This window comes from Arvicola amphibius, chromosome 5 (genome assembly GCF_903992535.2).
Source record: "Arvicola amphibius chromosome 5, mArvAmp1.2, whole genome shotgun sequence".
NCBI classification, from domain to species: domain Eukaryota; kingdom Metazoa; phylum Chordata; class Mammalia; order Rodentia; family Cricetidae; genus Arvicola; species Arvicola amphibius.
In genome coordinates, this window is record NC_052051.1 from 56,448,513 (window position 1) to 56,472,029 (window position 23,517).

The 23,517-nt window shown below is 47.0% G+C and overlaps 1 protein-coding gene across 1 annotated transcript in view; it reads left to right on the forward strand.

The window, feature by feature from the left end:
• The window catches only part of Dnajc17 (DnaJ heat shock protein family (Hsp40) member C17), a 33,970-nt gene that overhangs the window by 840 nt on the left and 9,613 nt on the right, over positions 1-23,517 (forward strand). Inside the window, exons 2-7 of the mRNA XM_038332194.1 lie at positions 20,185-20,254; positions 20,503-20,561; positions 20,828-20,915; positions 22,329-22,414; positions 22,710-22,806; positions 23,397-23,440. Of these exons, the coding sequence (XP_038188122.1) occupies positions 20,185-20,254; positions 20,503-20,561; positions 20,828-20,915; positions 22,329-22,414; positions 22,710-22,806; positions 23,397-23,440 (444 nt within the window). The remainder of the gene's footprint in view (positions 1-20,184; positions 20,255-20,502; positions 20,562-20,827; positions 20,916-22,328; positions 22,415-22,709; positions 22,807-23,396; positions 23,441-23,517) is intronic.

Below are 23,517 nucleotides of genomic sequence, written 5' to 3' on the forward strand. Positions count from 1 at the left end.
TAACTCCTGGATTATGGTGGTAATTGTTTTTTTTTATTTTATTAAAATATTTATTTATTATGTATACAATATTCTGTATGTGTGTATGCTTGCAGGCCAGAAGAGGGCACCAGACCCCATTACAGATGGTTGTGAGCCACCATGTGGTTGCTGGGAATTGAACTCAGGACCTTTGGTAGAGCAGGCAATGCTCTTAACCTCTGAGCCATCTCTCCAGCCCCCTATGGTGGTAATTGTAACAGTATATAGGCAGGGTGTTCATCGGAAAAAAAAGTAATGCTCACCGGGCTGGGCGTGGTAGTGCGAGCTATTCACTTGGGAGCTGGAGAGAGGAGATTCAGGAGTTCAAGGCCAACTTCAGCTTCAAGCTCAGCAAGAGCAACAAGGGCTCTTAACTGCTAAGCCATCTCTCCAGCCTTATTTTTATTAATTTTAATTTGTGTATGTGTGTGAACATGTGAGTGAGATCTAGAATTACATTATGAGTTGCCTGATGTGGATGCTAGGAACTGAACGTGGGTCCCCTGGAAGAGCAATATATTCTTTTACCTGCTCTGCCATTCTTCTTCGCCCAATAACTTTTTGTTAGTGAGTATGTACTCAGGATGGTTTTTACATGTTGAAAGTATTGTAACAAGCAAGGAAACAGAACAACAAAACATCCCAGTCAACTCAACTTAAATTTTATTTTAGGTCAAAGTGAGGCAGAGAGGTGGTTCAGTAGTTAAGAATGCAGAGGACCTGAATTTGGTGCCATTGTGACTTCAGCTCCAGGGGGACCAGATGCCCTTGGCCACCTTGGGTATCCACAGCTCTGTGTGCATATCCACACTCATACACACAGGCTTCATTGGTAAAGCGAGGACCTGAGCTCAGTCCCTAGCACATATATAAAACCCAAGTGTGCAAGTGCATACCTGTAATCCTAGTGCTGTGAGGGGCAGAGATAGGATCCTGGGAGCTTGCTGGCTAGTCAGTCTAGCCAAATCAGTGAGCTCCAGTTTAAGTGAGTCTGTGTCTCAAAAAGTAACTGGGTTGGTATGGTGGGGTAGGTCTTTAATCCTAGCACTTGAGAGACTGAGGCAGGTAGACTTTTCTTTCCTGCCCATCAGTTCCCAAATAACCAACATGGAGACTCAACAGTAATTATAAATGCTCAGTCAATAGCTCGGGCTTATTACTAATTAGCTCTTAAACTTAACCCATATTTCTTATTAAGTTCTGCCACGTGTCTCATGGCTTGTTACCTCATTTCATAATATCCCTGCTTCCTCTGTGTCTGATTGGCAACTTCTGAGACTCCGCCCTTCTTCCCAGTGTCCTTCTAGTCTGGCTTTTCCATCCAGTCTCTTCCTGCCCAGCTATAGACCAATCAGCTCTTTTTTAACCAATGAGAGTAATAAATGTTTACAATGTACAAAGATTGTTCCACAACATATCTCTCTGAATTTACAGTCTGGTTTACATGTCTCAAAACCACAAATAGCAAATTAGGGTGAGCCACTGCTTCCTATCAGCGAGGATAGTTGTTATAGAGAAATAAAACTCCAAGGCCAAAGTAACTACACAGATGAATTTAAGGATGTAGAGAAATTGGAACTGTTGAGTGTTGCTTGTGGTCTCGGTATTGTTAAATGGTATGGAAATTTCTCAAGATGCTAAATATTAAATATAGGATTGCCATATGGTGATTGTGGTGTCTTGAATGAGATGTCCCGTATAGTCTTGAGCGTTTGAACACTTGTTCCTCAGTTTGTAGCACTGTTTGATGTGGCCCTGTTGGAGGAAGTATGTCAGTGGAGGCAGGCTTTGGGAGTTAAAATAATCTGGTCATCAGCTGGGCTGTGGTGGCACACCCCTTAAGTCCTAACACTCAAGAAGCGGAGGCAGGCAGATCTCTGAGTTCAAGGCCAGCCTGGTCTACTACTCTATAGAGCAAGTTCTAGGATAGCCAGTGCTGTGGGATAATGCTCTTATTCACTGTAAAGATTTATCACTCTTTTTTTCCCCCTGAGACAGGGTTTCTCTGTAGCTTTGGAGCCTGTCCTGGAACTAGCTCTTGTAGACCAGGCTGGCCTCGAACTCACAGAGATCCGCCTGCCTCTGCCTCCCGAGTGCTGGGATTAAAGGCGTGTGCCATCACTGCCCAGCTAGATATGTCATTCTTATTAGTTTAATAAAACTGATTGGCCAGTAGTCAGGCAGGAAGTATAGGTGGGGTGACCAGACTAAGAGAATCCTGGGAAGAGGAAAGGAAGAGAGTGTCGGGGTCTAGCCTTGACAAAATTTGCATTTGCATCAGGATTAGAATTAGTAAGCAAAGGGAACAGAGATAAGAGAGAAATGAGAGATAGAAATACAGAACATTGGGAGGGAAATTCAGTGAATACTGAACCCTGAATCAGCCAGCATTTATTTTCCATATGTTTATATACCCCAGTCCAAAGTGGGGAAGAAGGCTTTAACATGACTTGAAGGACTTGAGACATCTAACCATTATTTCCTGAGTAAAGCATTTGATGTTTGGGGCAGGAAATGCAGGGTGTGCACCCTAGACCAAGTATCCTGTAAGCAGCCACTCCCTATGTCAAACCTCCCATTTTAAAATGAAGAAGCAGGAACAGGCTTGAATTCTCTGACCTTTGGTCAGGGTGGAGCAGATCCACCTCTATGGGCCATCTTAATGTCCAGAACTCCAAGTAACCACACCCTAGGTCAGGATCTCTTGTTTGTAGCCACACTTGTTGTCAACAACTTTGAAAGAGTAAGATAAGCTCAAACTCTCTGACCTTTAGTGGAACGGGACTCACATCTGTGGGCCCCCACAAGAGAGTCAGCCAGATGCGGAGTCTTTTGGCTGTAAACCCAGTCCAGAGATACTGGGCCATATGTTGATTGTATGTGGAGTCTCCTAGGACCTGCGGTTTGACCGTCCACAGCAGCCGTGTTATAACCTCCTCCTCATTGCCAAAATATGTTACTTCTATTTTCTGTGTTTTGGGTAACAATGAATGGACCACCGATGAGGATTGTTGGCTTTTTTCGGGGGCTGGGGCTGAGGAGACAGGTTTTCTGTGTATAGCCTTAGCTGTCCTGAAACTCCCTCTGTGGACCAGGCTGGCCTCAAACTCACTTTAATCCTACTACCACATGACTTTTTTTTTTTTTAAATTCAGGTGTATGGGTATTTTGCCTGTATGTGTGTCTGTACACCACATGTATGCACATGAGGAAGTCAGGAGAGGGTGTCCAGTCACCTAGAATTGGAGTTATAGATGGGCATGAGCACCTTCGGGTGCTGGGAATCAAAATTAGGTTCTCTGCAAGAGCAACCTGTTTTTATTTGTTTGTTTTGTTTTGGTCTTATTATTTTTTTGTTTTGTTTTGTTTTCCGAGACAGGGTTTCCCTGACGCTTTAGAGCCTGTCCTGGAACTAGCTCTTGTAGACCAGGCTGGCCTCGAACTCACAAGGATCTTCCTGCCTCTGCCTCCCAAGTGCTGGGATTAAAGGCGTGCACCACTACCGCCTGGCTTGGTTTGGTTTAAAACTCACCTTAACAGACCTGATGCTAGAACATTCTCTGCTCTTGGCAGGTGGCCCTCTAATTGGCAGGTGGGAGAGAGGCTTTCCCGGATGAGCTATTTCAGTTGTCCCTCACCTTCAAGGAGCCTTGCCTTTCCAGGTGCTAGACCTCGCAGCTGCACACCAGCACACCACGTTAATGTCATTTGCTCACTTTTGGGCCCTCCCATCAGGGTGTGAAAATCCTGGCAGAGATTTCCTGTTTTGTTTGCTGTAGTTTCTAGCTCCTCAAACAATGCCTAGCTTTTGACAGATGTTCAGTAAACACTTGGTGAATGAGCATACAGTGTTGTTTTCAGGCACAGTGAAGCTAGTAGACCAAAAGTTAATGTATTTACAATATTATGATTCATAGTGCAAACTGCCTTGCAGAAAGGTTGTAGTGACTTTTATTCCCACCAAGTAAGTATAAGGTCGCCCATCTCTCTGCTTGAATCCCTGACATTTGACCGCAGCATACCAGGTGCCCCCCTGAACCTTCACCAAGTCAAACTTTCTTTTCCTCCCTTGCTATGTTTATAGAAACACACTTGTGTGAGGAGGATAGACACATTTCCTGTAAACATTACTTCTGGTGCCGGGATCAAACCCAGGGCCTGTGCATGCTAAGCGCGACTCTTCTCTGAGTTGTCTCATGGCCTGGAGACATTTTTATTAAGTGCTTGCTGGGTGTCAGGCTGTGCCTGGTGTTGATAGAAGCGTGAACTGACATTGTCTCTGGTGAGTGACCACTTCTGTTTTGCTTCTAGCCTCTGTTTCTTGCTTCTGGATCATCATTTTGAAATTCAGAGGCTAATGCGATTTTCCTAGAAGCTCACATTTTCTTTTTCAAGTTTTTTTTTTTTTTTTTTAAATCATGTGTATGTGTCTATTTGTTGGGCAAGCACACAGGGATTCAGGTGCCCTCGAAGGCCAGAGATCCCCTGGAGCTAGATTACAGGTGGCTGTGAGCCACCTGATGAGGGGTCTAGAAACTGAGCTCAGGTCTTCTGTAACATCAATAAGTGCTCTTAACTGCCGAGCCATCTCTGGCCCCAAGCTTACATTTTCTAATCAGATGATCACCTATAGACACATGCCACGTATAAAGTAAGAGTTCTTCTAATTTATCTTCAGTGAGGTCAAGAATTACTGCCTGTCATAGCTGCCATGGTTTAAAGGTGGGTGGACAGCAATGTGGAACACCCTGCATTGCTATGAATTGTAAATGTGTCACTTGCAGTGGAAAGGAAAGGACTTTGGAGTCAGACTGCCTGAGCATGGTTCATGACTTGCCTCACTGGTAACTGTGAATAAATATTTAACTTCTCTGTGCCGTGACTTCCCCACTGCCCAGTGGAAGTGGCGATAGCCACTCTGGACTGCATTGCTGTGAGTCAGGATCTGTATCCAGCACACAGTTCAGCAGTGGCATGCTACCAGGTGGTTCTTGCTGTTTGCATTCTCATTGCAAGTGCTGCAGTTTGTTTCTGGAAACAGGGTTTCTTGTGAGCCAGGCTTGTCTCGAATGCCTGATCCTCCTGCTTCTCCTTCCCAAATACTGGGACTGTGGCTGGCACCACCATGCCTCATTCATTGTATGTTTTAAAGTTAAATACTTATCCATGAGGTGCACATCTGTAATCTCAGCACCTGGAAGGCACAGACAGGAAAATTGCCCGCAAGTTTGGGGCTGTCCTGGTATACACAGTTCCAGGCCAACCGGGGCCACATATCAAGATAGTGTCTCAGAAAGCCTAAATAAGCCTGCAAGACGGTTCAGCAGGTAATGTGCTTGCTGCCAAGCCTGATGGCCCAGTTTGGTCCTAGAACTCGTGTAGTAGAAGGAGAGCGCCAACTTCTCTGAGCTGCCCTCTCCAGTGGATCTCAATGGAGGCAGAGGTCAGGATAGAGGGGTAGGGTCAGTGAAGCAAAACTGAGCATCGTGCAAATCAAACTGATGGAGCTTATCACCACAGGCAAGGTCCCAGGTGGGCATGTGGGAGGTAAAAGCTGAATAAAATGTCATTTCTGGTTTCTGCCAGCTCAGACTGTGTAGTTACTCATGAACTTTGAGGTGGAAGGAGGCTCAGTAGAGCTGTGCAAGGGAAATACTGTAGGAATGGAAAGACAAACATGGATGGCAGGATAAGGAAGGCTTCCCTGAGAAGGAGTTTTTGTCCAAAATCTTTATTGGTTTCTTGAGACAGGGTTTCTCTGTGGCTTTGGAGCCTGTCCTGGAACTAGCTCTGTAGACCAGGCTGGTCTCGAACTCATAGAGGTCCACCTGCCTCTGCCTCCCGAGTGCTGGGATTAAAGGCGTGCGCCACCATCGCCCAGCTGTCCAAAATCTTAGAGGAAAAGATTATCAACATAGTTGGGGACTCGAGAGATGGCTCAGTGGTTAAGGCTGCTTGCTGTTCTTGTATAGAACCTGGGTTTGGTTCCCCACACTCATGGTGGTGGCTCACAGTCATTTATAACTTCAGTTCCAGGGGACCCGGTGCCCTCCTCTCCCCTCCATGGGTACCAGGCACACCTGGTAACTCAGACATAAATGGAGGTAGAACACCCTAAAGTGGGATAAACAGTCCAACCAACAAACAGAGAACCAGAAGGGAATTTTCCAGTTATTTATGATGTCATTGATCTACAGAGGCTCTGAAACATGTCCAAGACTACCCAGTGCAGGGTGTCAGCCCAGGTCAGGACTCAGTGCCATAGTCTTTTCAGTCCCTGTGAGTTTTTCCTTCTGTTTTCAGCAACCTGGCCCTTCATTTGAAACCCTTTGAAGGATATGTAGCTTACTTGATCTTCACAGTTTTACTAGATAAAGCAAAGTTCTTCAAACCACATTTTGATTTTTAGTTATTTTACAGTTGACAGAGTCTCATGTAGCCTAGGCTGCCCTTATGTCTGAGCCTGGCTTTGAACTCTTGACCCTCTTGTTGCACAGTCTCAAGTGCTGGGGTGTCTGGTGTGTGCTAGCATGTACCACCAACCAATTTTGTTAGTAGTTTTTTTTTTTTAGATTTATTTTTATGTTATATGTATGAGTTTCTTGCCTGCATGTTTACATGTTCATCACTTGCATGCCTCTTGTCTGTAGAGACCAGAAGAGAGCTTTGGAGTCCCTGAAACTGGAGTTATGGAGATTTGTGAGGTTCCGTGTAGGACAAGGGACGGGGGCTTTGCCTAGTGTTTGTTGAGAACGCAGCAGGAGATGAACCTGAAAATGTCGTGGCCCTTTACCTAAATTGGATTCTTTGGGTATCTGGGGGTCATTTGTGGCTTTGGGGCGTGTCTGCAGAGAGCCCTTCTAGACTAGGTCCTGAGAACTGTTTACCAGAAGACACTGGTTCTTCTCATCAAGGTCCAGGCATGGTGGGTGATACTAGTACCCAGCTTCCAGGTCCCATGGGTCTCTATATTTGACTCAGTTCTGGAGCTTTGAAATTGCTCAGCTGCCTGCTAAAAAGCAATGACTCTGTTTTTGAACCTGCTTATTAGCGTCCACAGTGGTGCCTCACGTTTATACGATAGCAGAGAACTTTCCCATGCCTAGTTCATTTGATGTCTTCAAAACCAGGCCGGGAGGCAGGCAAGGACTAGTAACTCCAATTTATAGATGAGAAAACCAAGTCTCAAAGGGGTTAATTGATTTACCTGGCATAAGGCAACTAATAAATGCAGAACCCCTGCCCAGACCGGAATGTTCTACTCTCTATACTCCAGGAGCAATTAGGGTAACCAGAGCTCGTCCATGGGTCCCAGAGGTCCCCAGCTCTGTATGAGTAACAGAGACTTGACTCCACGTGAGTAAAGCCACCTGACGACATTGGTGAGCCCAGCAGGTGTGAACAGAGCTGGGAGACCCAGGAAATGTTAGACACCAGTTTCCGTTTCAGCGGAAGCAGCTTTCAAATAATTTCCATTTGTACAGTCTTTTCTTTACTCTTGCTGTTCTCGAGTAGTAGAGTGTGTGTGTGTGTGTGTGTGTGTGTGTGTGTGTGTGTGTTTATGAAGGGAACCTGTCATGTTTATGAAGGAAGGGTATGATGAGTTTGCTGTGGGAAGGCCCGAGCTCAGAGAGAGGCAGAATGACTCTTGGTATGGGGGCCCAGATCTATAGGGGTTTAGGGTGACAGCGGGCAATGGGGAGAGTGGGAGCAGCCAGACCAGGATACCTCGTGGACCTGGTGGCTGGAAATCAACAGCCTGAGGCAAGAAGGTGGGAAAGGTCTTGGGATCCAAGCTTGAGAGTGAGGTGCTTAGAAAAGGGAGGAAGAGAGAGGTGAGACTGTAGAGAGGGTGGCGTCTGAGTTAGAAAAGGGGGCTCATTTGGGTTCCAGGTGGTCATCTGGAAGTTGGGGTGTTGGGAGGGCCAAAGGAAGAGAGGTTTAGAAGTGAGAGAGAAAAGGGTGGGGCCACCAAAGAAGATTGACCAAGGGCCCCTCATCCCAACTACCATAGAGGCCAGGCGAGCACATACTTTAGTTGTTCCTGGTGGGATAAGAGATTGCACATGGGCCATGGCTAGCACGGGAGAGACCTCATGTGGGGTCTAGGCCCCTCAAGAATCATCCGAACTGGGCGCTGGTAGTGCACGTCTTTAATCCCAGCACTCCAGAGGCAGAAGCAAATGGATCTCTGATTTCAAGAACAGCCTGTCTACACAGCAGGTTCCGGGCCAGCCAGAACTATACAGTGAGTTTTGTCTCAAAAAACAAAATTAAACTAAACAAAATCTTGTATCTGTATGTATGTATATTGATGTTTTACTTGCATGTTTGTTCATGTACCACTTGCATGCATGGAATCCACAGATGCCAGAAGTAGGAATCAGAGCCCCTGGAACTGGAGTTACAGATTTGTAAACTGACGTGGGTGCTGGGATTCAAACATGGGTTCTCTGGGAGATCAGCCAATGCTATTATTATTATTATTATTATTATTATTATTATTATTATTTATTGTGTATACAGCATTCTGTCTGCATGTGTCCCTGAAGGCCAGAGAGGGCGCCAGATCTTATTACATGTGGTTGTGAGCCACCATTTGGTTGCTGGGAATTGAACTCAGGACCTCTTGAAGAACAGTCAGTGCTCTTAAACCTCTGAGCCATTTCTCCAGCCCAGCCATTGCTTTTAGCTGCTGAACCCTCTCTCCAGTTCTTGTTTGTTTTATTTTTTTGAGGCAGGGTCTCATGATGTTGCTCAAGTTGGCTTTGAACTCTTCCTGAGGAGATTCTTATCTGTGTGCACAGAGCCCTGTGTTGCCATTCTGCCTGTGATGTCAGGCGATCATATGTAACCCCTGGCGTTCCTGCTAGCAAGGGAACAAGATGTCTGCCTCTCCTAGCTTGGGGAGAAATGTGTGCCTAGGCTGTGATCACAGACTGCTCCCCTGCGGGAACAGGAGCTGGTAATGGATTTCTAGCTGCTTCACCGGATGGTTTGTTCATTCTGTGTCTGTTGTCACTGCCTCCTGTGTGTCCTTGTCTGAGTGCTACCTCTTGGCCTGGCTTTTGAGAACTGGGTCTAATTACTTGTACCTCTTACTTACCTGGCTCCACATTTTACTACAAGAAAGGACAGCTGCCTTTAAAAAAATAATGATCTGTTCTTTGTAGGGCACCTTTCTTTTAAGTTAATGATGACTGTTTCTATTTATTGGATCCCTTACCCCTTGCTTTTCTGGCTGAGTCAGGAGTTCCTTCCCCTGAAGAGGTGAAACTGGAGACAAGAAGATTGTCAGAGGCCCTGTTGGGTGCCTGGGGCAAAGCACCCTGAAGGTGGCCGAGCTCCAGCTTGTGCCACCTCTGCTGGTCTGCTGTGATCATGGAGCTTCAGGAGAGGCTAAGTGTTGTTAATACTTATTCCTTCCACCCCACCCCCACCTGTGATGTGGGCTGTGGGGCAATAATGTTTGGTTCCCACTGTGGTTATCCTGGTAGTCTCCCTCGGTAAGTTATCTTTTCTAGACTTTTTTTTTTTTTTTTTTTTTTTTTTTTGGTTGTCCTGGAGCTAGCTCTTGTAGACCAGGCTGGCCTCGAACTCAGAGATCCGCCTGCCTCTGCCTCCCGAGTGCTGGGATTAAAGGCGTGCGCCACCACCGCCCGGCTTTTCTAGACTTTTTTTGCTTATTTTGTTTTGGTTTTTGAGACAGGGTCTCACTGTATAGCCTGGGTCTCACTGTATAGCCTTTGCTGTCCTGGAACTCACCTTGGAGACAAAGTTAGCCATGAACTCAGAGATCTGCCTGCCTCTGCCTCCCAAGTGCTGGGCTGAAAGGTGGGGGACACCATATCTGGCTCAGACTTGGTTTTCTTGGGAGGTGTTAGCAGGTAGGACGGGAGGTTGTGAGATAGTGGTGAGGCGGGGGGGGGCGCAGGAGAGCACCCATCTTTCTACTCATCTTTGGGCCCGGACTAATGAAGGCTTTCTAATTGTTTTGGTTGAAAGTAAACGAATGTTTGCCCCCTTCATGCAACAGATACTTGTTGTATGCCTACTAGATGCTATTTGTTTCATTGTTCTGGGCACTGTTTCAAAAACAAAATCAACTACCCCTTTAAACCTGAGAATCGTGAGAGAAAAACCAGTTGAGCCAAATTTGGAGCAAGCTTTAATTAAATACTGGCCAGATGATGGACTCTGACCAGATCCATTCCGGGGTTTCCAGGAAATGGCTATGAGTTATGTTTCTGCAGAGGCTTAAAAAGGCAAAACCACAGACCTACCATATTTCCCATCGGTCCACTCGGGGGGCAAGCATACATCCTGATGTGTTCTTCCCAGGTACCTCCTGCCCATAGCTAACCAAGCACATCCAGTGCAAACAAACTTGTCCAGGGGGTGAAAGCACACGGCTTGTTATTTCCCAAGAACCACACCCCCTGCCTTCCAGAAAGTTACCAGTCCTTGGGCAAGTGGCACTTATAGGTTAACTTTGGTTCTTATACTACCACCTGTAACAATAAAAACGTTAGTAAAGGGCTAGTGGCTCAGAGCACTTTCTGTTCTTCAAGAGAACCCCAGTTCTCTAGCAGAGGGCTTAACAAGCTTGGTTCCTGGCATCCACAGCTGCCTGTAACTCTTGCTTCAAAGGATCTGATGCCTCTGGCCTCTACAGGTATTTACACTTGGTATAGATACATGCTCGCTTGCACACATAAATTAATACATGATTTTTTTAAGCAGAAGTATCAGAAGTTCAAGGTCATTTTTGAGATGTGTAGTTGAATTTGTTGCCAATCTGAGATTCATGAGACCCTAAGTCAAAACACCTAAAATCTTTTCTACATTAAGGTTTAAAGTTCAGTGGATGTGGTGGTACACTCCTTTAATCCCAGTACTTGAGAAGTAGAGGCCAGTGGATCTCTGTGAGTTCTAGGCTAGCGTGGTCTACAGAGCAAGATCCTGGGGTAAACAGTAAGACTCTTGCCTCAAAAAGAAAAGAAGTTTGAAGTCCTCTGGGGCCTTTGGTCACCTGAGATCCTTGTCATTCTGGAGCCGTGCCTTGGAGATAGCTTGATCCTCTGGACTGCTGTGATCTGCACAGGGCACCTGGACCGTCACCCAGCTTCTCCCTTCTGTGACGTTTCCCAGAGCTGGTGAGCCCAGGAGAACTAGAGGAAACCTGTAGGTAAAGACGGGGGTCGGCAGCTCGCTGCGACTACTGTAACCCTGCCTGAGCCTTCCTGGCACCCACAAAACCACTTTCTAGCTGAGTCTCTGTGTCCTCAGTGCTGCCTTCATCCTGCATCCTCACACAGTGATACCTGCTTTCTTCCTAAAAGTCCTTCTCCTTCCCAACCCGGCCAAGCTCGAGATATAGTTTTCTTGAACTCTTTTCTTTTTTAGAGAGGGTGCTGGGGGGTTGAACCCAAGGTGTTACACATACTAGGCAAGCACTCAGCCAATGAACTACATCCTTAGTCCTTTGTTGCATTTTGAAAAAAAAAATTTTATTCATGAAGCCCTTGGGAGATAGCAGATGGATCTCAGAGTACAAAGCTAGCCTGGTCTGCAGAGCAAGTTCTAGAATAGCTACTATATAAAGAAGCCTTGTATATATATTTAAGAAAATATATTTATATATACACATATATAGGTATATATATATATATACCTATATTCCATAGGTATATATATATATATATGTATATTTCCATAGTGTTATTTCTGTAATACTATTGTTTTGTTTTTTAATTTGTTTTTTTGAGATAGGGTTTCTCTGTAGCTTTGGGGTCCGTCCTGAAACTCACTCTTATGTTCCAGGCTGGCCTTGAACTCACAGAGATTTACCTGTTTCTGCCTCCCAAGTGCTGGAATTAAAGGTGTGTGCCACCACCACCCGGCTTGTTTTAACTTTTTAAGACAGGGTTTCACTGTGTAGCTCTGAGTCCTGGAACCCACAGAGATCTGCCTTCTGAGTGCTGAGATTAAAGGCATGAATCATGCCACCCAACTATGTTTTGAATTTTTAATCCTGCCTAAGCCTCTGAAGGCCCTCAGGCCCACCTTGAAGAAGCAGCATTGAGAACTGAGACCAGATGGCTTTGGGAGAGTTGTGCTTACCTGGTGACAAATTCTTTAGCTACCAGTCATGCCAGGAGGGCTGGACAGAGCTAGGTAGGATCCAGTTTGTGAGAAAACACCAAAGTCCAGGCCAACTGGTTCAAAGTCAAAACTAGCCTTCCAGCTTCAAACTGAGGACAGGGCTCTGCCCAGGGTAGTTTAGCAGCTAAATATAGTAATAACTAGTTAATCCAGACAGTCATACTTGGCCAGCATTCCTAGAGCAGTGGGAGTTGGTTCATGGCCACCCTGGGAGATCTCGGGCTGTAAACCTAAGCTCTCTACTTTTTTGGTTGGAGTATTTCAGAGCCCCTGGGGGCCAGCCACAGACTGAACTTCAGGACTGTCTCCAGCAGTCCTTGACACCATTCCTGTCCACCCAGACCGTTCAGATTGGGGTCACCTGTGTCCCGGGTCGACTCCTCGAGTCCCTGCAGGTGCTGTAGTGGCTTACTTGCTGTCTGTCCAGGAATGGGTGAGGGAGAGGTTTGGGAGCTTCTTTTTTGTTTGTTCCTTTGTTTTGGTTTCCAACACTGTCTCACTGGGTAGCCCTGACTGGCCTGTCTCCTGAGGTGTGGTTTACAAGAAAGGTCTCCTTTGACTCAGGCTGGCCTTGAACTTGCTGTTGGTGTCGGGTGACCCTGAGCTCTTGGTCCTTCTGCTTCAGCCTCTCAGACGCCAGGATCACAGGGACGTGTCAGCACACAGTCTTTAGGTTTTAGGAACTGTGCGGATTGCCATGCTGTTTCCTCTAACCCCTCCAGTAGCCTAAGATGTGGGCCTTTAGAGCCCGAGGCCAGGCAAGATTCACTGATTTGCCTAAAGTCTTGCCGTTAGTGTAAGGAAGATTCTGAATTTGAAAATACACCTCTCACAATTCTAGAACCTTCTCTTGCTGAAACGTGTCTTTTAACTTAGAGTAGTGTGACAAGAAGGCCTTATTTAAGTTTTTAACTTTTATTACTTAAACTCATTATAGAAAGTAAATACCAATTATAACCCTCTTTCATGAATATTTTTATATTTTTATCTAGTAGGGGTAAAGGAGTGAATGGCTGGGAGTCGGTACTGTTTCACCAGAGTAGATTTTGTGTAGGTGTGAGCCTGGGGATTGAACGCAAGGCCTTACCCATGCTAGGTAAAGCATTCTGCCACTAAGTTATATTTCCAGCTAGAACAGGTTTTGTCGAATATAGTAATTGCATGGTTTTTGCTGATGAATTTTCAGCATATAGTTATATACTGAAAATAAGTCTTTATTATACCAGTTTCTTCATTTGTTAAATGAGGGTAATAATATCTACCACAGGGATTGTTGTTGTTGTTGTTCATGTTGATTCTTGTTGAAATTTTTTTAATGTTTAAAATTGTTTAAATTTATTTTAGCCTGGTGGTGCCGGCACATGTCTAATTTAATTCCATTACTGGAGATACAGAAGTGAGTGGATCTCTGAGTTCAAGGACAGCCTGGTCTACAGAGTGAGTTCTAAGACAGTCAGGGCTACATAGAGAAACCCCATCTTGAAAAACCAAAAAATACTAAAATTATTTTAAATGTATGGGTGTTTTGGTTTGCCTGCATATGTGTCTGTGTACCACATCTGTGTCTGGCGGTCTCTGAGGCCAGAAAAGCGCCTGAAACTGGAATTACAGATGGCAGTAAGCTGCCTGACATGTGTTTGGATTCGAACCAGTTCTCTGGAGGAGTAGCAAGAGCATTTAGCTGCTGAGCCATCTCTCCAGCCCCAGTTGTTGATTTCTTGAGAGAAATGATTCCTTGGCCCATTTATTCATGTTTCATAGTTTGGAGACACAGGTCATAAACATGTTCTTTACAGTCCAGAATCACTGTGTCTGAAAGGCATTGGCATTCCCCTCATCACCTCAACAATTTTCATGGAATTACAGTTTCCATAGAAACCCGGGTCCACTTCCTTTCTTGGTTTGCCCATACCACACTCTACACCAATGTCGGTGGAGAGAGTAGGTGGCATTGATTTCAGCAGCACACCGGTGCACAGGTGCCCTTCCCAGGGGTCCTTGGGCTAAAGGAATGGAAACACTGTAAGCACAAGGAGGTCTGTCTGTGGAAGGATTAGATAAGCACTAGCTGCTGCTTTGGTTTCGGTTTTTGTTTTTTTCTGAGTCAGAGTTTCTCTGTGAGGCCTTGGCTGTCCTAGAACTCACACTGTAGACCAGACTGGCCTCCAAGTCACAGAAATCGGCCTACTCTGCCTCCCGAGTGCTGGGATTAGAGATATGTGCCACCACTGCTCAGCTAGTTGTTTTTATTCTTTGGGAATTTAAACGATTTTTATTTCTTGTTATGAATAATAAATTAACAGCAGCATTTAGAGATATTATATGACTTTCTAGATTCTAGACTCATAGGGGGCTGAAGAGATGTCTCAGCTGGTAAGAGCATGTGCCAGTCTTCTAGAGGGCTTGAGTTAGGTGGCTCATAGCTGCCTGTAACTCCTGTGTGTGGAGGTGGGGAGAATCTGACATGCACACAAATACAAATGATTTTAAAAATCTTAAACTCTTAGAAGAGGTCTTGCTTGCCAGGCATGGTGTCACACACTTATTTAGGAACATTTCTTAAGACAAGCCTCTCCACCGACGCAAATAATCCCAATCAGACCAAATTAGACTGAATAAAAAATGCCCATGTTTAATGCAGTACTCCTGGGTGGCACTGGGAAAGCATGGGAAGGGAAGAGAGAGAAGGGGATACCATGCAAAACCCGGAGACTATGTGTACACTCTCTGGGGGCAGCCTAAGTAGCCTGTGGGAGTGGTCCTGACCCTTCCTGGGGAGGGGTCACCCCTTGGTGGGCTTTCCCGGAGGTGGAGTTCGGACCAAGGCAACTCCCACGGGAGGGAGCTTGAAATGGAGCTTTCTACCCAGTGATCCAAAGATGGGTACCAGGGGCTGGGATAAGGCCCCTGAATATAATATTCCAGACTCTTTGTATAAAGGCTGTTAGGGAGCCTGGGTGATGATTTTGACCAAACATTCCAGGCTTTTTGGATAAGGGGGTGCCAGCGAGCTGAGGTAAAGCCCCTCAACTAAACATTTTAGACTCCTTGGATAAAGGGGCGCCGGCTCAAATCTGGCTGCTTCCTGTGGGCATGGGGCGACATGGGAGAGGGGAGAGCTGGGAGTTGGTGGGCTCACGTTCAGTGAGAGGTGAGGCTGGAGCGGCATCCAGTTTACTGTCATCCTGGAGACCTCAGGCAGCTGTTTTTTGAGGGAGATGAGAAGGCAGGTGGCTAGGAGAAAAAAATATTGTTATTATTGGCCCTATCGATGGGGCTAGTCATGGAAAATCATTAACTGTCAGACAGAATGGGACAGAGAAGTGCCCTGGTTGTACAGGTGAGGCTCAGGTGTATGACTGGACACAATAGCAGATAAAACCAGATTTTAGTTGGTAGGCGTCTTTGATCCAGGAGAGTTGGTGCCAATGGTGAGGTCCCAGGAGCTGGTGCAGGTGTTGGTGTTGTCTGGAGAGCGCTCTGTAAGTTGGTCTTGGCCCAGACAGCAGGAGTGACCTGTAAAATATGCTTAAAAATGGGTGGGGTTAAAATATGTTCTGGATACTGTTAGTCGTTATCAGACCAGATTTTTTGATAACGCAGCAGAACTTTTTCCAGGAACCCGTAGGTGTCTGTAGACAACTGGAACAGATTTACATCTTGGTGTCATAGCAAAGGCTATGGCTTTAGGTTAAAAGGTATGCACATTTTAGAAGATAAAGGAAACTGAAACTCTGAACCTCTGAAGACACACCTGAAACCCGTTAGTCCTGGACCATGAAGCCTGTTAAAGAGGCACACCTGTTTGTGTTTTGGCAGGAAACTTAACAAATGAGGTAATGAGCTACAGTATCTTAAGTCATCAAATGCCATTAGACCAATCTAAGGGGGATAAATGAGCAGGCTAGATCTATACCCTAGTCCACGTCCAGAGCTTCCAATTTTCTTGCCTGTGTGTCCTGATGGCTGAGGTTACAATGTGCCCTGTTCATTGTAATTTTTTAAGAGGCGAGCTGGGGCAGTGAGCATGTGGTCTGGGGTATGCATAAGTAGGCGGTCGGGGAGGTGGGGAGGACAGGGAGGAACATCTGCTCCCTTATTGCCGGAGGCCTTTGGGGTCTCTTCAAGCTGCATTTGGAAAGCCAGACTAACACTGCAGGGGTGGGTGTGGGGCTGGCTAAGGCCAGCAGGTGGCAGCACAACCCCAGAGATCCTGGGCTCCGTGGATCTGGAGGTAGTTTGAGTCAGGTACCAGCCTAGCAGAGGACTCTCTCCTGCCTGCCTGCTTCTCAAGTCCTTATTTGGCTAACTTGAATGTTGGAGTGATATTAATTCCCTCTGAGAAACCAGGAAGCCGAGTGCTGAGCTGCTCTTCTGGGAGTCTATGCAGCAGGTGACCAACCAGTGCAGAAAAACATAGGTGAGAGGCAGAGACCTCACAGATTCTGTGATTCTTTACCACTTTAATGGAAACAGCTAAGCAGGCCGTATGTGAAAGAACCTCTTGGTAGCTGTTGGTTTACTTATTTTTGTTTTATGAGTGTTTACCTTCATACATGTCTGTGCACAATGTGCATGCAGTGCCTGTAGAGGCCAGAAGAGGGCACCAGATCCCCTGAAATTAAAGTTATGGATGCTTGTGAGCAACCACATGGGTGCTGGGAAGTGAACCCAGTTCCTCCAAGAGCAGCAAATGCTCTTAACCACTAAGTTTTTCTGGCTCAACAAACCTCTGCCGATGCAAGGATCCAAATCAGACCAAATTAAAAGAAGCCCAGGTTTAATGATGCCTGTGCTCCTGGGTGGCCCTCCTGGAAAACAGAGATGGGGGAGGGGGAGAACCGGGAAGATCACTTGTTCCTTCTCTGGGAAGCAGTTTTAAATATCCTATAGGAAGCTGGGCGGTGGTGGCTCACACCTTTAATCCCAGCACTCGGGAGGCAGAAGCAGGCGGATCATAGTGAGTTCGAGTCCAGCCTGGTCTACAAGAGCTAGTTCCAGGATAGGCTCCAAGGCTACAGAGAAACCCTGTCTCGAAAAATAAAAAACAAACAAACAAACAAAAAAGCCTATGGGAATGGTCTCGACCCTCCCTGGGGTGGGGTCACCTTTTGGAGGGCTTTCATGGAGGTGGAGTCTGGACCAGCAACTCCCAGGGGAGGGGGCTTGGAAGGTCCCACTCAACATTACAGACTCCTTGTATATAAGGGTGCCTGGAGGCTGGGGTGACGCTTCCAGCCAAACATTCCTGACTCCTTGGATAAAGGGGGTGCCACAGGGAGCTGAGGTGACGCTTTCAACCAAACACAGTGAATTGTTTATCTAGTTATTCTTTATCAGTAAAAACCCAGGAGTCAGATATCAGGGTAAGAACCTGAATGATCAGAGCAAAAAAGCAACCAGTGACCTATCTCTCTCATTCCTCCATCCAGAAGGGCCGAGACCTTCTCTAAGGACCGCCCTATTTCTCTGTCTCTCTATCTGTCCTTAGTCCTCCAAAACCTCTGTGGTTAATTTTGGTCAGTAGCTAGCTCCGCCGTCTGATTCAAAGCAAATTTTTATTGACAGTCTTAGAAACATCAGAAAGCGATCAAAATATCACACAACACTCCAGGCCCTGATTTATCATTTTTGCTAATATAAGAAATGCTAGAGTTTAGCCTGGTGGTAGACGTGTGTAATCGCAGCACTTGGGAGGCTTGGGCAGGAATAGGTAAGTTTAGGTAAGCCTATAATAATAATAAATTATTATTATTTTTATAATAAACTATAATAATAAATAATTATATAATAATATAATAATAAACTATAATAATAAATTCAGTCACATCAAGACATTGTTGAAAAAAAAAACTCACATTTTGTGCATGCCTTCTATCCTTGCTCCATCTATCTGTCTGAACATCCGTCCATCCGTCCGTCCGTCCGTCCATCCATCCATCCGTCTAGAGATAGCTATTTTTTCCGACAGGATGACTGGAACTCACACATGAAACAAGCCCTCCTCCTCAGCCTCCCAGCTGCTTGGACTGCAGGCCGAGCTCTCCCTCCATATCTCTTTCTCAGAGCTCCTCTTGTGTCTGACCAGGGGTCTAGAAGCCTTTGCTTTATTTTAATTGTTTTTTGGTTTATTTTACTCATATGAGTGCTTTGCCTGCATGTATGTCTGTGTGCCACATGCTTACCTGGTGCCTGAGGACGTGGTGAGGCTCCATGTGAGTGCTGGGAATTGAACATGGGTCCTTCGCAAGAGCAGGCGCTCTTAACTGAGCCAGCTGTCCAGCCCCGTTTGTTTATTTATTTGTTTGTTTGCTTTAAAACAATTTTTAAATGATTTATATTTCATTTGCATTGATATTTTGTCTGCATGTATATCTGTGTGAGGGTGTCAGGCCTCTGGAACTTAAGTTACAGACAGTTGTGAGCTGCCATGTGGGTGCTGGAAATTGAATCGGGGTCCTCTGGAAGAGTAGCCAGTGCTCTTAACTGCTGAGCCATCTTTCCAGCCCCTCCTCTTACATTTTAAACCCAAGCCAGGTGTGATAGCACTCACCTTTAGTCTCTGCTCTCAGGAGGCAGTGGCAGGCAGATCTCTGTGAGTTCAAGGTCTGATCTACAAATTGAGTTCCAGGACAGTCAGGACTATGTAGAGAGACCTCATCCTAAAAAAATAAAAATAATTTTAAACTTTTTATTTACTTATTTATGGAGGGTGTGCCTGTTAAGTGTGGGAGTGCATCTGTGTACGTACAGAGGCGTGCTTGTGAAGGTCAGAGGGCCTGTGGGAGCTGCTTCTCCCCTTCCACTTTGTGGGTCCCCGGGATTGAACTCAGATTGTCAGACTTGACAGCAGGTGCCCTTATCCAGTACAATAACCATCTCTTCAGCACCTTGATCCCAGCTTTTATGTGGGTGCTTGGGATCTGAACTCAGATCCTCATTCTGTGCAACAGGCATTTTACTGACTGAACCATATCCAGCCCCTGTAGAGGCTTGTTTGTTTTGTTTCTATTTAATTTTGAGGTAGCCCAGGCTGGCTTGCAACTTATTATATAGCCCAGGATGACCTTGAACTCTTGATCTCCTGCTTCTGCCTTAGAGCAGATTTTACAGGCACATAGCACAACAACAGGCTATTGTAATGTTTTTAATGGACCCCCTGGTGATAGAGGTTTTGCTAGTTCCACTAACTGTGCAGCATTGAGCATCTTTATATATTATTTTGTCATTTCTCTCAAGTCCAAATTCCTAGGCTGAGTCAAAGGGAAAGTATATTTTAAGATATAAGGCTAAGGGCACTCACTCAGTGGCTCACCTGACCATCCGTGTGCCATCCCTGGAACTCACGTGATGGTAGGAAAGAACCAACTCCACGTCTGTCCTCTGACTTCCATACGCACACTGTGTCATGAAAGCACACACAGGGACACAAGATGAGTTAAAATAAATAAATATGGGCCGGGCGGTGGTGGTGCACGCCTTTAATCCCAGCACTTGGGAGGCAGAGGCAGGCGGATCTCTGTGAGTTCGAGACCAGCCTGGTCTACAAGAGCTAGCTCCAGGACAGGCTCTAAAGCTGCAGAGAAACCCTGTCTCGAAAAACCAAAAAAAAAAAATAAATAAATAAATAAAAATAAAAATAAATAAATAAATAAATATGTAATAACAAAGCTCAGCAGCTAAGGTTTCCTTCAGAAAGGTTGCCACAGCTGCCACGCCCACCAAGAGTGTACCAGTAGCTGTTAGCAGGCAGCTGTCCCGAGACCAGGACCCACTGATGAGATTGGGTGCTCTGTGGAACCGGGCCCTGCCCCTCTGTTGGGTGTCAGTGCCAGCTCCCTTCACGGCCTTCCCCTTCTTTGTTCCGGGTGTCATGATGGCTGTGCAAAGGGAGTTATAGGCTCCTCGGTGGCATGGGATTGACTGATCCCCACATGTCTTGGGAAGGCATTCCTGCTGTCCCGCAGGGAGGGTGACTATGTTTTCTGACTCCTCTAGGTGAAGAAGGCATACAGGCAAAAAGCACTCTCCTGCCACCCAGACAAAAATCCAGATAACCCCAGAGCAGGTGAGGCCCTCGAGCACCCTGAGTGGGGGTGGGGGGCTGCTCTGGGTGTCTGTGCTGTGGGTGTAGACACACATGGCCTGCCTTGAGCAGTGGTCCCAGTTCAGTCCATGTGATGGGGTATCCAGTCGATTGTGGATACACTTCCTGCGCACTGTTGGCCTGTCGTGCTGACCTGGGCTTTTTAAGTATTCCGTTGTCACTACCCAGCTTCATTTTGTTCTCTCCTCTTGCTTTTTTGTCGTGTGCAGCTGAACTCTTCCACCAGCTTTCCCAGGCCTTGGAGGTACTGACGGATGCTGCAGCCAGGGTAAGTAGCACCTCCTCCACTGAACTGTGCCCAGTGATTAGAGACCGCTGCAGTCTAGAGTGTCCCCAGTCCCCTGCAGCTCAGAAGCTCAGCAGGGACTGGCTTAAGTAGCACCAGGATGTGAGAGACATTGCCCCTCTGCCCTGCGGTATGGTACTTGCTGCCCGAGTCTCAGTGATACCGCTAACTCTGGGTTGAGCCCCGGGCCGGGAAGATGCCCCAGCTTTCCTTTCTCTCTGACTCTGCTGTGCTGCTCCTTTTTCCAGGCTGCGTATGACAAGGTGAGGAAAGCCAAGAAGCAGGCAGCAGAGAGGACCCAGCGACTTGATGAGAAAAGGAAGAAAGTGAAGCTGGGTGGGTGACCTTGTCAGGCTGGCTGGCCCCGGCTTCCCTTGGCCCTTGCCATTCATGTCCCTCGCTTTCTTCTTGGAGCCTTGCCCAGGTTTGCTGAAGGCACTCAGGAATGACACCAGTTACGAGGTTTACTATTGGAGTTAGGGCTGGAGACATAGCTCGGTGGTTAAAAGCACTTATTGCTCAGGCAGAGGACCTGGGTTCACTTCCTAGCTCACAACCATCTGTAACTCCAGTTCCAGGGATCTAATCATCTCTTCTGACTTCATGGCATGCAGGAAGTGCAGGCAGACAAAACACTCACACACAGAAAAATAACAATAAATTCTTTTTTTTTTTTTAGCTCAGAGATGATGCTAGAAATAAATATTTTTTAGAATTGAGAAGCTTGCCTGAGTGGGGACTTACTCAGTTTGGTAGGTGAGCCAGTGTTCTCACCTCTGGTCCAAGCTGGTTCTTTCCTGCTCATTCCAGCTGCTACCTGCTAAGCCTCCACTCTGGGAAACTTCCCCAGAGCTCAAGAATGCGAATCACAGCTCAGTTTCTAGAGTTTGTTTTATATCTATTCATTTAGTGTGGGTCTGCACACACCTACCGAGCACTTGTGGGTCAGAAGACAACTTGCAAAAGCCAGTTCTCCCCTTCCGGGGGGCTCAGGAGTTGAAATAGTCACACTCGACGGCTAGAGATTCTGCGTCCTCTCACCAGCCCCAGTTTAATCACTTTTAATGAATTTACCAAACAAATAAATGGGCTAGGGCCTAGCTTAGTGGTAGAACACTTGCTTAGCATGGACAAGGTCAAACCTGGGGTGGGAGGCAGAGGGATGCAAGTTCCAGGTAATGAAGTGTGGGCAGAAAAGAAAGCGGTGGGCCCTGGGCCTGAGAGGAGGGCCTGTCACCACAGCTGGCTGGCACAGGGCTGGTGGTGTGGGAGTATACCAGCACCGGGCTGCCCGAGGAGAGGCGCTGGAGCTAGGGCCACGGTGACGCTTGGCACAGGAGACAGTGAGAACTGGAGATCAGCGATGGGAAATAAATCAAAGCCGAGGCCCAGCCCAGGTCAGGCTGTGGTGCCAAACCACAGTGACACAGGCTGGCAGCTCCACCCACGGGCACCTTTGACATCAGGCCCTGGGCTGCTGACACAGCACCCCCTGTGCTCTGCCTGCTTTGTGGAGAGAACCTGCTTGGTCAGTGTGAGCTGTTTTCTTCTTCCAGAGCCGTATCTCTTTTGCATATGCCCTTTGCAGTGTAAAGTAACTGGGGACGTGTGGGCACACCAAGAGATGGGCGGGGTTGCTGTGTGATGCACATCCTGTTTAGGTGTTGGGGAAGCAGCCAGAGTTGGGGTGGGCTCAGGCCATAGCAAACATGCAGACTAGAAATTGAACCATTCAACCCTTGTGCCTAGACTTGGAGGCCCGGGAGCGGCAGGCCCAGGCCCAGGGAAGTGAGGAAGAGGAGGAGAGCCGGAGTACCACAGCTCTGGAGCAGGAGGTAAGCACCAGACCCATTGGTCTGGGGTCATTGCAGCTGGAGTGGGAAGGACCTGAGTGGCTGTTGTGTGGGCGAGCTCACTCTTGTTGTCTCCTGTGGGAGCTTGGTGCTGTGTCCACCCACAGGTTGTCTCGTGTGGGAGCTTGGTGATCTGTCCACCCACAGGTTGTCTCCTGTGGGAGCTTGGTGCTCTGTCCCTAGCTTGCAGGTGGAGCCTCCCAGGGACCTTCACAAGGTGAGCCAACCTGGCATTGGATCTGCGCAGAATTATCACCCCTCCGCCCCTGCTCTGCAGATTGCACGCCTTCGAGAAGAAGGTTCCCGTCAGTTGGAGGAGCAGCAAAGGCTGGTCCAGGAGCAGATCCGCCAGGACCGGGAGCAGAGGCTGCGAGGTGAGAGTAGACACTCGCCTATGTCTCCTCCAGGGCAAGTGCACATTGTGGTACTGAGTGGCCATGCTGGCGGCTTCGTGGAGTGGCTGTAGAGCTTCCGCCTGCTGGAACCCTGAGAATACCCCATAGTGCTCCACAGCATCCTACTGTGACACCTTTTGTGGGAGCCTCTGTGCTTTTTATAAGTCTCAGTCCCAGCCGGGCGGTGGTGGTGCCCGCCTTTAATCCCAGCACTTGGGAGGCAGAGGCAGGCGGATCTCAGTGAGTTCAAGGCCAGCCTGGTCTACAAACCGAGTTCCAGAACAGGCAGGACTGTTACACAGAAAAACCTTGTCTAGAAAAAAAGACCCAAAAAATCAAGTCTCAGTCCCAAGCGTTGGCAGCTCTGTTTTGGAGCAGATCTTGAGGGGAAAGGCCTTGGGGTACTTGGCCTCAGTGGAGCTGAATGGCCTGTGTCTGCCTCTGGCTCTTATGATGAGTTCCCAGCTTCCATCTGAGAGAACTGACCTTCAGGAGGTGAGCCTCTGCCTCTCCTTTGGGGGACCTAGGACTCTGAAATTTTAGTTTTCTTCTTTTCCCAATATTTTTAGGAAGAACAGAAAATACTGAAGGCAAAGGAACCCCCAAGCTAAAGGTGAGTCTTTAGGGTCTGTGGTCACAGCACTGTAAGATGCTTTCCTGTGGGAAACTGGTGCCACTTCTGCATCCTTC